The sequence below is a fragment of the Entelurus aequoreus genome, linkage group LG12 (assembly GCF_033978785.1).
Source record: "Entelurus aequoreus isolate RoL-2023_Sb linkage group LG12, RoL_Eaeq_v1.1, whole genome shotgun sequence".
NCBI classification, from domain to species: domain Eukaryota; kingdom Metazoa; phylum Chordata; class Actinopteri; order Syngnathiformes; family Syngnathidae; genus Entelurus; species Entelurus aequoreus.
The window spans coordinates 51,700,026-51,713,162 of record NC_084742.1 but is presented as its reverse complement, the minus strand read 5'-3'; the positions used below and the strand labels follow the sequence as shown (position 1 = coordinate 51,713,162).

The window sequence follows — 13,137 nt, the reverse complement described above, 5'->3', positions numbered from 1 at the left end:
GTAGAGAACAACAACGATAAAGATCGCAACTTTTTGTATCTGATAAAAAAAAAGCCTTGCCCCTACCGGAAGTAGCGTGACGTAGTCAATTGAAAGGCTCCTCACATTTTCCTATTGTTTTCAACGCAGAGAGAGCGATTCGGACCGAGAAAGCGACGATTACCCCATTGATTTGAGCGAGGATGAAAGATTTGTGGATGAGGAACGTGAGAGTGAAGGACTAGAGTACAGTGCAGGACGTATCTTTGTTCGCTCTGACCGTAACTTAGGTAAAAGGGCTCATTGGATCCACACTCTCTCCTTTTTCTATTGTGGATCACGGATTTGTATTTTAAACCACCTCGGATACTATATCCTCTTGAAAATGAGAGTCGAGAACGCGAAATGGACATTCACAGTGACTTTTATCTCCACGACAATATATCGGCGAAGCACTTTAGCTTTCGAGCTAACGTGATAGCATCGTGCTTAACTGCATATAGAAACAAAATAAATAAATCCCTGACTGGAAGGATAGACAGAAAATCAACAATACTACTAAACCATGGACATGTAAATACACGGTTAATGCTTTCCAGCCTGGCGAAGCTTGACAATGCTGTTGCTAACGACGCCATTGAAGCTAACTTAGCAACCGGACATCACAGAGCTATGCTAAAAACATTAGATATCCACCTACGCCAGCCAGCCCTCATCTGCTCATCAACACCCGTGCTCACCTGCGTTCCAGCGATCGACGGTGCGACGAAGGACTTCACCCGATCACCGATGCGGTCGGCGAGACGGAGGAAGTTAAGGTGAGTTCGGTGGCTAACACGTCTGCTATCCATCTCTGTCTTTCTGGTTGTGTTGCTGCAGCCAGCCGCTAATACACCGATCCCACCTACAACTTTCTTCTTTGCAGTCTCCATTGTTCATTAAACAAATTGCAAAAGATTCACCAACACAGATGTCCAGAATACTGTGGAGTTATGAAATGAAAACAGAGCTTTTTTGTATTGTATTCAATGGGGTACCAATACTTCCGCATCAACTGATTCCGTCACGCGCATACGTCATCAGATCAAGACGTTTTCAACCGGAAGTGTGGCGGGAAATTTAAAATTGCAATTTATAAGTTAACCCGGCCGTATTGGCATGTGTTGCAATGTTAAGATTTCATCATTGATATATAAACTATCAGACTGCGTGGTCGGTAGTAGTGGGTTTCAGTAGGCCTTTAATTAGCCTGTTCACCTGTGGGATGTTCCAAATAAGTGTTTGATGAGCATTCCTCAACTTTCTCAGTCTTTTTTGCCACTCGTGCCAGCTTTTTTGAAACATGTTGCAGGCATCAAACTCCAACTTAGCTAATATTTGCAAAAAATTACAATGTTTACCACTTCCAACGTTAAATATCTTGTCTTTGCAGTCTATTCAATTGAATATAGGTTGAAAAGGATTTGCAAATCATTGTATTCTGTTTTTATTTACTATTTTACACAACGTGCCAACTTCACTTTGGGGGTTTGTATATTCATTATTATTTTTGCAATGTGACTGTTGTCTTGTAAGACTTTTCTCCCCGTTTCCTTCCACTTGACGGAAGAAACAGCACTGTGATTTCCAGTTTCGTAAACAACATCAGAATGAATAAAGCTTTGCCCTCCGGGTTTCGTCCTACCTTTTGGGAGCATTAAGAACTTGACCTAGCTCCTCGTAGTCCATGTGAAAGATGCTGGAAAAAGGGTTCTGCAATGGAAAAAAAAAACATTTTTAGAACATTCCACTTCTTCTTTGAGCAATATGCAGTCCTTTTGAGGGCATGTTTTGTTTCAAAGTGCACTTATGACCTGCCACAAAAGAGATCCCTTTCCCGACTTTTAAGAGGATGTTGAAGATAAACAAATGCTTCAGTCATAAAAAAAGTACTTCCAGGAGACAATGTTTAGACAAGGCTGAGAGGGATGTTACTGCCAATGGTTCTGGTTCCTCCGAGGACACCACGTCCTAAAATACATCGCGTGTCGCCATACTTCCAACGGAAACATTAGGGTATGTTATAAAACCACACTTTTTAGCCAAAGAATACACAGACAACTTTATTAGATACTTCTGGGACGCAATGACATAACTACGTACGTACGTAACACGTTTGAGGTTCTCATATAAAAATGTTACTACTTCAACATTTCTCGACCTATTTGAAAAATCCCAACACCAACCTTGTAAACTCATTCAGACCATTCAAGTCTTTTAACATTTTCCCCAAAAAAATCTCGCTTTTCCAGAAATCCCCAAATTTCCACGAAATTCCCATTGAAATGAATGGGACAAAAAAAAAATCCTATATCCCTATATGTGTATGTGTATGTATGTATATATATGTATAAGTATGTGTGTGTATATATATATATATATATATATATATATATATATATATATATATATATATATATATATATATATATATATATATATATATGTATCCGTTTATATTTTATTTTATTTATTATTACTATTAATGTATTATTATTTCCTTTTTGTTGTTGTTTTTTTTGTTTTTTTTGTTTTGTTTATTTAATCGATGTATTTGTAGATATTACTTAGTTTTTTTTGTTGTTTCTTTCTTTTTTGGGGAGTGGGGGGGTGGGTGGTATGGATGGGATATAAACAAAAATATTTTGACATTTAGAGCAGACAATAGATATATGATTTATGTGAATATGATGTAATGGATAGGAATGTCTGATGCTGGATGTCAATAAAAAAAAAATTAAAAATTTTTTTTTTTTTAAATTGAATGAATGGGACATTTTTCCAAAGTTCCACAACTCCCACATTTTTCATCTAATTCAAACTGTTCCAACTCCAAAATATTCAGCCTGTTCAAAATTGTGTGCTTTCCTTCAACAATGAAAAAAAATTCCCGGATTTCCAAGAATTCCCAGTTTTCAGGGACATTTTCCCTATTCAAAATGAATTGTCCATTTTTTAAACTTCCACAATTCGCACATTTTTCAACCTATTCAAACCGTTCCAACTTCAAACTGTTCAGACAATTCGGGAATCGCGGGCTTTCCCTTGACAAATTCCAAAAATTTTCAGAATTTTTACAAATTCCCAAAATTTTCCAGGTTTTCCGGGACATTTTTTCCATTCAAAATGAATTGGCCATTTTTCAAACTTCCATCATTTTTTCCACATTTTTAAACCGATTTAAACATAGTCCACTCATCCTGGACATTCAAACTATAATTTTTCCAAGTTAAAAAAAATTCCAGGAAACCTTTTTTTGACCCTTTTTTCTGCCGACTACTCCTTCCACATTTTTCAACCCACTTCAACCGTTCCACCGTCCAACCATTTTTTCTTAATCAGGATAATAAACAAAGTTGTTTTTTGAACTGGAAAAATACCCAGTTTTCCCGAAATTCCTTGATACCATTTCTCAATTAAAAATGTTACTACTTGAACATTTCTCGACCTATTTGAAAAATCCCAACACCAACCACTCAGAACATTCATGTCTTCTAACATTTTCCCAAAAATTCCCGCTTTTCCCGAAATTCCCATGAAATTCCCTTTGATAATATTTGGGATATTTTTCAAAGTTCTACAATTCCCACATTTTTATCCGATTCAAACCGTTGCAACTCCAAAATATTCAGCCTGTTCAAAATTGTGTGCTCTCCAACAATTCCTCCTAGTTTTCAGGGACATTTTCCCCATTCAAAATTGATTGTCCATTTTTTAAACTTCCACAATTCGCACATTTTTCAACCGATCCAAACCATTCCACCATCAACACATTCCACTCATCCTGGACAATCAAACTATAATTTTTCCAAGTTAAAAAAATTCTGGGAAAATTCCACTTCAACCGTTCCACCGTCAAATCATTCCTCTTAATCAGGATGAAAAAAACTATGTTTTTTTTTTAACTGGAAAAATTCCCAGTTTTCCCAAAATTCCTTAATACCATTTCTCAATTAAAAATGTTACTACTTCAACATTTCTCGACCGATTTGAGAAATCCCAACACCAACCATTCAAGAAAACATTCAAGTCTTTTAACATTTTCCCAAAAAATCCAGCTTTTCCCGAAATTCCCAAATTTCCATGAAATTCCCATTGAAATGAACGGGACATTTTTCTAACTTCCACCATTTCCACATTTTTCAACCAATTCCAACCATTCCACCTTCAACATACTCCACTCATCCTGGACCGTCAAACTATCACTTTTCCAAATTCAAAAAAATTCCAGGAATTCACAGAATTCCCGTTCTTTCAAACCCTTTTTTGACCCTTTTTTCTGTTGACTACTCCCCACATTTTTCAACCCACTTCAATCGTTCCACCGTCAAAACATTCCTCTTAATCAGGACAAAAACAAAGTAGTTTTTTGAACTGGAAAAATTCCCAGTTTTCCCGAAATTCTTGGAATTCCTTATACCATTTCTCAATTAAAAATGTTACTACTTCAACATTTCTCGACCGATTTGAAAAATCCCAACACCAACTCACTAAGAAAATTCAAGTCTTTTAACATTTTCCAAAAAAAAATCCCGCTTTTCCCGAAATTTCCATGAAATTCCCATTGAAATGAATGGGACATTTTTCTAAGTTCCACAATTCCCACATTTTTCAACTCCAAAATATTCAGCCTGTTCAAAATTGTGTGCTCTACTTCAACAATTTTTTTTTAAATCCCGGATTTCCAGGAATGCCCAGTTTTCAGGGACATTTTCCCCATTCAAAATGAATTGTCCATTTTTTAAACTTCCACAATTCCCACATTTTTCAACCTATTCAAACCATTCCAACATCCACACATTCCGCTCATCAAACTAACACTTTCCCAAATTCCAAACCAAATTTAGTTTTTCCTGGAAATTCAAACTCTTCAACATTCAAACCATTCCAACATTCAAACTATTCTTATATTCATACTACATTCTGTCAGCATTTCAGTTCAACTTCAGCATTGGAGCATTCACATGCAATTCCTTCATGAATTGCCTCATCTAGTTGGCTATTTATTTGTATTTGAGCAGCGCTCACCAACTCACCTTGATCATGGCCATACTGAACTGAGGACTGTAATGCCAGTCCAGCCTATTTACAGCCCATGTCAGAGAGGGCGCTATTGAGCACTCGCATAAACCTTTGTTGGAACAAGTGGAATCAAACACGTACAGTAACCTGTTACATAAACACCAATAATTTATTTTCTCGGACGGGCAAAACTGTCGACAATTTTAAAACAAATGTTATGTTAATGTGTTCTTGTTATATTTTTTGGTTTGAAAAATTTAACTGTGAGCAAGTTCAAACAGCACCTTTAAAGAGTACAACTTCTGTAAGATAGTTTTTTTCTTAAAACTGGTAATAATAAAACGTTTTTCTCTTACAATTACAATTATGTTTTCTAATCTTAAAAAAAAACATTTTCTCTTAATATTATGAATTAGTGAAAACTAAATTATTTTAACGTCGTAAAATTAAGACTTTTGGCTGGTGAACATTACAACATGTTTCTTCCCAAAAATGTTTAAATGAAGACTTTTTTTCTCAGATGATTGTACGCTTTTTTTAAAATCTTGTAACATGAACATTTTTGCAGCCAATTACTTTTTTCTAGTACAATAATTATTTTCTATTATGATTTATTTGTTTCAGACATGGTTTTACCTTATCACAATTAAAAATGTTCAAAAAGGAGCAGAAAGAAGCAAAGTGTGTATTTATTCCTACCGCTTTTATCTGAATGAATTCCTGGGTATAGATGAATAACTTATTGAATGAATGAATGTAACGTACAAAACCCAAAACCAGTGAAGTTGTCACGTTGTGTAAATGGTAAATAGAAACAAAATACAATGATTTGCAAATCCCTTTCAACTTATATTCATTGAATAGACTGCAAAGACAAGATACTTAACATTGGAACTGGACAACTTTGTAATTTTTGGCAAATATTAGCTCATTTGGAATTTGATGCCTGCAACATGTTTAAAAAAAACTGGCACAAGTGGCAAAAAAGACTGAGAAAGTTGAGGAGTGCTCATCAAACACTTATTTGGAACATCCCACAGGTGAACAGGCTAATTGGGAACAGGTGGGTGCCATGATTGGGTATAAAACAGCTTCCATGAAATGCTCAGTCATTCACAAACAAGGATGGGGCGAAGGTCACCACTTTGTGAACAAATGCGTGAGCAAATTGTCCAACAGTTTACGAACAACATTTTTCAACCAGCTATTGCAAGGAATTTAGGGATTTCACCATCTAAGGTCTGTAATATCATCAAAAGGTTCAGAGAATCTGGAGAAAGGCCGAAAACCAACATTGAATGCCAATTGAGTGACCATCGGTCCCTCAGGCGGTACTGCATCAAAAAGCGACATCAGTGTGTAAAGGACATCGCTACATGGGCTCAGGAACACTTCAGAAAACCATTGTCAGTAACTAAAGTTTGTCGCTACATCTGTAAGTGCAAGTTAAAACTCTACTATGCAAAGCCAAAGCCATTTATCAACAACACCCAGAAGCGCCGCCGGCTTCGCTGGGCCCGAGCTCATCTAAGATGGACTCATGCAAAGTGGAAAAGTGTTCTGTGGTCTGGCGAGTCCACATTTCAAATTGTTTTTGGAAACTGTGGACGTCGTGTCCTCCGGACCAAAGAGGAAAAGAACCATGCGGATTGTTATAGGCGAAAAGTTGAAAAGCCAGGATGTGTGATGGTATGGGGGTGTATTAGTGCCCAAGACATGGGTAACTTACACATCTGTGAAGGCACCATTAATGCTGAAAGGTGCATACCGGTTTTGGAGCAACATATGTTGCCATCCAAGCAACATTATCATGGACGCCCCTGCTTATTTCAGCAAGACAATGCCAAGCCACGTGTTACAACAGCATGGATCCATAGTAAAAGAGTGCGGGTACTAGACTGGCCTGCCTGTAGTCCAGACCTGTCTCCCATTGAAAATATGAAGCCTAAAATATCACAACAGAGATCCCAGGCTGTTGAACAACTTAAGCTGTACATCAAGCAAGAATGGGAAAGAATTCCACCGGAAAAGCTTCAAAAATTGCTCTCCTCAGTTCCCAAACGTTTACTGAGTGTTGTTAAAAGGAAAGGCCATGTAACACAGTGGTAAAAATGCCCCTGTGCCGACTTGTTTTGCGATGTGTTGCTGCCATTAAATTCTAAGTTAATGATTATTTGAAAAAATATATATATATGTTTTTCAGTTGGAACATTAAATATCTTGTCTTTGCAGTCTATTGAATTGAATATAAGCTGAAAAGGATTTGCAAATCATTGTATTCTGTTTTTATTTACCATTTACACAACGTGCCAACTTCACTGGTTTTGGGTTTTGTATTACTTATTGTAGTAACATTTGGCATAATCTTTGTCATTATTGTAGAGTTGTTATTGTTCAAGTTCAGTCTTTGTGATCTGGCTCTTTTATTTCCCTCTAGTCAAGATGATGTCATCTTCAGTATTTGCCCACTTCCTGATGTTTTTACCATCAAGAATTTTGGCTTCTCCTGTTTCTCCATTTCATTTGAGACATGCCAGTCGGTGCCTTACATTTTCCCCTGCTGCCTCAACTCGCATGCTTCCCTGGCAATGTGATATGACTTTTTTACAACCGGGGTGTCAAACTCATTTTAGCTCAGGGACTGGTTCCACAGCAAGGGCTCTGGAACCAGTCCTCTCGAGATGAGCTGGACTCTCTTCCACTCTGGCGTTGCACGCAGTGAGAGGCGGCGGGTTGGGGTGGCAATTCTCGTTGCCCCTCAGCACAGAGCCTGTACGTTGGAGTTTAACCCGGTAGACGAGAGGGAAGATTCCCTCGGCCTTCGGGTGGGGGGACGGGTCCTGACTGTTGTTTGTGCTTACGCACCAAACAGCAGCTCAGAGTACCCACCCTTTTTGGATTCCCTCGAGGAAGTACTGGAGAGTGCTCCCTCAGGTGATTCCCTCGTTCTTCTAGGTGAGTTCAACGCTCATATTGGCAACAACAGTAAAACCTGGAGAGGCAGGATTGGGAAGAAGAGTTGCCCAGATCTGAACCCGAGTGGTGTTTTGTTATTGGACTTTTGTGCTCGTCACAGATTGTTTAAAACGAACACCATGTTCAAACATAAGGGTGTCCATATGTGCACTTGGCACCAGGACACCCTAGGCTGCAGTTTAATGATCGACTTTGTAGTTGTGTCATCGGATTTGCGGCCTCATGTTTTGGACACTCGGGTGAAGAGAAGGGCGGAGCTTTCTATTGATCACCACCTGGTGGTGAGTTGGCTCAGACGATGGGAAAGGATGGCGGTCAGACCTGGCAGGCCCAAACGCATTGTGAGGGTCTGCTGGGAACGTCTGTCAGAGTCACCCGTCAGAGAGAGTTTCAATTCCCACTTCCGGAGGAACATGTCACGAGGGTGGCGCTGGATATTGAGTCTGAGTGGACCATGTTCCGTACCTCTACTGTCAAAGCGGCCGATCGGAGCTGTGGCCGCAAGGTGGTTGGTGCCTGTTGTGGCGGTAACCTCAGAAGGAGGGATGCCGTCATGCTGAAGAAGGAGTCCTATTTGGTCCTTTTGGCTCATGGGACCCCGGAGACAGGCCAAGCGACGCGCGGCTTTGGCGGTCGCAAAGGCAAAAACTCAGACATGGGAGGAGTTCGGGGAAGCCATGGAAAACGACTTCCAGGCGGATTCGAAGCGATTCTGGACCACCGTCCGCCGCCTCAGGAGGGGAAGCAGTGTACTGTCAACACCATATAAGTGGGGATGTTTTGCTGCTGACCTCGATTTAGGACGCTGTGGATCGGTGGAGGGAATACTTCAAAGACCTCCTTAATCCCATCTACAGGTCTTCCTATCAGGAAGCAGTGCCTGGGGAATCTGTGGTGGGCTGTCCCATTTCTGGGGCTGAGGTTGCCGAGGTAGTTAAGAAGCTCCTCGGAGTGGATGAGATCCCCCCAAAGTTCCTTAAGGCTCTGAATGTTGTGGGGCTGTTTTGGTTGACAAGGCTCTGCAGCATTGCGTATACATCGGGGACGATGCCTCTAAATTGGCAGACTGGGGTGGTGGTTCCTCTCTTTAAGAAGGGGAACCGGAGGGTGTGTTCTAACTATCGTGGGATCACACTCCTCAGTCTTCCCAGTAAGGTCTATTCAGGTGTACAGGAAAGTAGGCTACGTTGGATAGTCGAACCTCAGAATCAGGCAGAGCAGTGTGGTTTTCGTCCTTGGTGGTTGAATTGTGGACCAGCTCTATACTCTCGGCCAGGTTCTTGAGGGTGCATTGGAGTTTGACCAACCAGTCTACATGTGTTTGGTGGACTTAGAGAAGGCCTTCGACCGTGTCCCTTGGGAAGTCCTGTGGGGTTGTGCTCAGAGAGTATGGGGTATCGGACCGTCTGATTGTTGCGGTCCGCTCCCCTGATCCGTCATTAAGTCGGATCAGTTTCCAGTGAGGGTTGGACTCCGCCAGGGCTGCCCTTTGTCACTAATTCTTTTCATAACTTTTATGGACAGAATCTCTGGTTTGGCGGCTGCAGGATTAGATATGTGCTTTTTGCAGACAATGTGGTCCTGTTGGCTTCATCTGGCCAGGGTCTTCAGCTCTCACTGGATCGATTCAGTACCTCCTAGAAAAGGTTGGCGTGCCATCTCCGGGTTGGGGAGGAGTGAAGGAGTTCAAGTACCTCGGTTCAAGTTTCCAAGAGAGGGAAGAATGTGTCGTGAGATCGACAGGCGGATCGGTACAGCGTCTGCAGTGATGCGGACCCTGTATCGATCCGTTGTGGTGAAGAAAGAGCTGAGCTGGAAGGCAAAGCTCTCAATTTACCGGTAAATCTACGTTCACATCCTGTCCCTTTGGTTGTGACCCAAAGGACAAGATCACGGGTACAAGCGGCCAAAATGAGTTTCCTCCGTCGGGTGGTGGGTCTCTCCCTTAGAGATAGGGTGAGAAGCTCTGTCATCCGGGAGGAGCTCAAAGTAAAGCCGCTGCTCCTCCACATCGAGAACAGCCAGATGAGGTGGTTCAGGAATCTGGTCAGGAAGCCACCCGGACGCCTCCCTGGAGAGGTGCTTAGGGCAAGTCCGACCAGAAAATACTTTTTTTTTTAATGTTTTTCCTATTAAATTCAGTTTACAAAGAAAGATAACATTTGAGGCCACGGGGAAGACCCAGAACACGTTGGAGAGACTACGACTACGACTCAGATGGATGGATGTTACATGTTAAAATGATGGTGTTTTGGGGGATACAGCTCCCCAATGGGTGAAGCTGTTTTGCAACACAAGTTTTTTTAAGGTACAAGCTGCATCACAGAATCAATTAAACCCGTATCCCAAGGTACTGCTGTGTGTTATGTAACGTGCAACTGCTAGCATGATAGTGTGCGTGCTAACCTGGGTGGAGTCATTGTCAGCAATGAAGACAGTACAGGCTTGAGCCATAATGAAGGACAAGATGGTTCCTGCAAACTTCCTGAGGAGAACCTCCACACTCTGTTGCTCCTCGAACAGAAGACTGGCCAACTCCAACAGAACCTGAAACAGTAATACCATTTTTGCTAACACCACTTGATATTTTCCCACTACCAAAATGGAGTAAAAACATGATTTCATAAAATAACATCCATTCATTTTCTACCGCTTGTCCCCTTTGGGGTGTCGGGGGGTGCTGGAGCCTATCTCAGCTGCATTCGGGCGGAAGGCGGGGTACACCCTGGACAAGTCGCCACCTCATCGCAGATAAAATAACATATGCTCCTTATTTTGTTTTAATAAATGCACAAATAAGAATTTAATTAAAACATTTTGAACGCTGAACATAATATCAAAACAAAATTAATGATATATTTTTTTCCACTACCAGCGGGAGCTTTTTATCATAAACGCTGTGTGTGACTACATTCTGACTTCCTTTAGAAGTATTGAAGGAATTTGTTTTCTAATTATTATTCTGTAGCGCTGTAAAGCGATTAAAAATATTTAATCGCGATTAATCACAATTTGTTCATAGTTAACTCAAAATTAACCGCGATTAATCGCAGATAGATATACTTTTTCCATCATTATGTGTACTCTAGACAGACAATTCTCAGGTTTTTAATACCATGACTAAAGGACAATTAGTTAGTTTTAAAGAAATGTCTTTTTTTTTTTTAAACAGCTCAACACAAAATAGACATAAACACGCTTTTAATGACAATTGTAAAAAAGCATATCTGCAGTCCAGAATTTGTATCTTGGAGAAATACAGAATTTGTAATCCCGCTGTAGGAGCACTTGCATTCAGAGGAGGAGGTTTAAACACCAGTTTCACACATTAATCAAACAAAATGTGGATTGATCATGGTTTGATTGTCAAAGATGTTTGGTAAAATAAAACGTGATATCTCTTCTTGAATAAATGCTTCTGATATTCTGTACATTACGTGTTGTACAAGTTAACCTCTTAAGGCCCAAGCTGTTTGTTTACATGCTTTTTGTATTTATCTTTGCTATTTACAGCCCTTTGAGACACTTGTGATTTAGGGCTATATAAATAAACATTGATTGATTGATTGATATTTGGGCTTATTGGACCCTAATTAGAATAAAAACTAAGAATCATCTTTTGATATGATGTACTTAGTCCATAAGTACACAAACGTGTACTTCATGTTTAGTGACATGCTAATTCTTATTTTTACACTTTTTTTCCCCAAATTCCATTGTGTGTACTCTTCTGACACCACCAGATGGCAGTATAAGTGTCCACATAAGCGGCCATAAGACCCCAATTCAGTAGTGTACACAATTTTGGAAATAAGAGCTAAAAGGTGCTGTCCACGCATGTGGCCACTAAGCCTTTAGAGGTTTTTAATGGTATTTCTTTTGCTGCGTAAAAAAATTATATTGATTAATAAATTGTTATATTCAGCCACATAAATATTCTGTAATTAAGGACTATTAATCAGAGCATGATTTAAAAGAATTAACGGTGTCAAAAAAATGAATGAATTGCTATTCATATTTGTAAGAATTCTTAATCGATTAAAAAAAGTAAAACATTTATTTATGTTTGGTTTTTTTATCTGTCCTGTCCAGCAAATTATATTGTTGATGTATGATCGATGTATTTAAGAAAAGAGAAGTGTGAGATATCTCTTGTTGCCTTATTTGTATTTGACTTTATTAAATGTTTGGGTAGAATTGTATTCAACAAAATCAGTTTTCTTTTCAGTATTATGGAAATTTATCAGAGCTGTTTGTCTATTTTATGGAGGAATGTAGTTCATCGTAGAACTGGCACCCAATGTTATTAATAAAAGTATTAATTTTGAATCAAGAATCGTTTTGAATCAAAAATTGATTCTTCATTGAATCGTTACCTCCATAAATCGAATTGAATTGTGTCATCAAAAATAATATGAACTTTATTTCTATTTGCCACAAAATGTCCCCCTCTACAGGATATTTCTCCACTGATGTTTATGCAGGTAGAAATATCACAGATTACCTTACAAAACATCTTTGGCTTTCAAAGTCGTAAAATACATTTTTCATTGTGTTACTGTAGCGATTGTAACGTGTAGCGCTTTTATTGTGAAATCAGAAGTGTGTGATTGATTTGACGACGACAAGAATCAAGGATTGTAAAAACTTCCTGCCTCTCCTTCCTTTCTGTGGAGCTTTTACCACATCTTACTGAAGCAGTTAGAGTAACAGTTTATATTTGATGTTATCAATGCACTCAACTGTAATCTAAACACAGAAGTGAAGCTCCGCCTCTCTGGATGAAAGCGCGCCAGCAGGCATTTTCTCCAATGATGTCGTCTCGCGGGCGACCGAAGATGACATAGTCTTGTCGGGAGAACAACTTGCCACGGCTTTGGACCAGATATTTCCACAATGTACGCTTTCTGTGCGTTTCTGCTCGCTATTTTCCCGCTTGTAGCTCAACAGAAACTGGACGCAATTCAATTTTTCCCTGCCACGGAATGGCTCAAGGGTCAAAAAGGAGTCAGCACGCAATCGCACATCAAAAAGAATTGCCGCCGTTAAAAGAACTTCTAGTTAACGCATTATTATCGCGTTAACCTTGACAACCCTAATATTTTGTTATTCCCCCTTATA

General features: G+C 39.6%; 1 protein-coding gene across 2 annotated transcripts in view; it reads right to left on the bottom strand.

Moving 5' to 3' along the window:
- Positions 1-13,137, bottom strand: part of pde5ab (phosphodiesterase 5A, cGMP-specific, b) — a 184,894-nt gene that overhangs the window by 84,647 nt on the left and 87,110 nt on the right. For both annotated transcript variants that reach the window (XM_062066217.1, XM_062066216.1), the window contains exons 7-8: positions 10,423-10,563; positions 1,664-1,731 (exon numbers count right to left, since the gene is read on the bottom strand). In XM_062066217.1, coding sequence (XP_061922201.1) covers positions 1,664-1,731; positions 10,423-10,563 — 209 coding nt within the window. The remainder of the gene's footprint in view (positions 1-1,663; positions 1,732-10,422; positions 10,564-13,137) is intronic.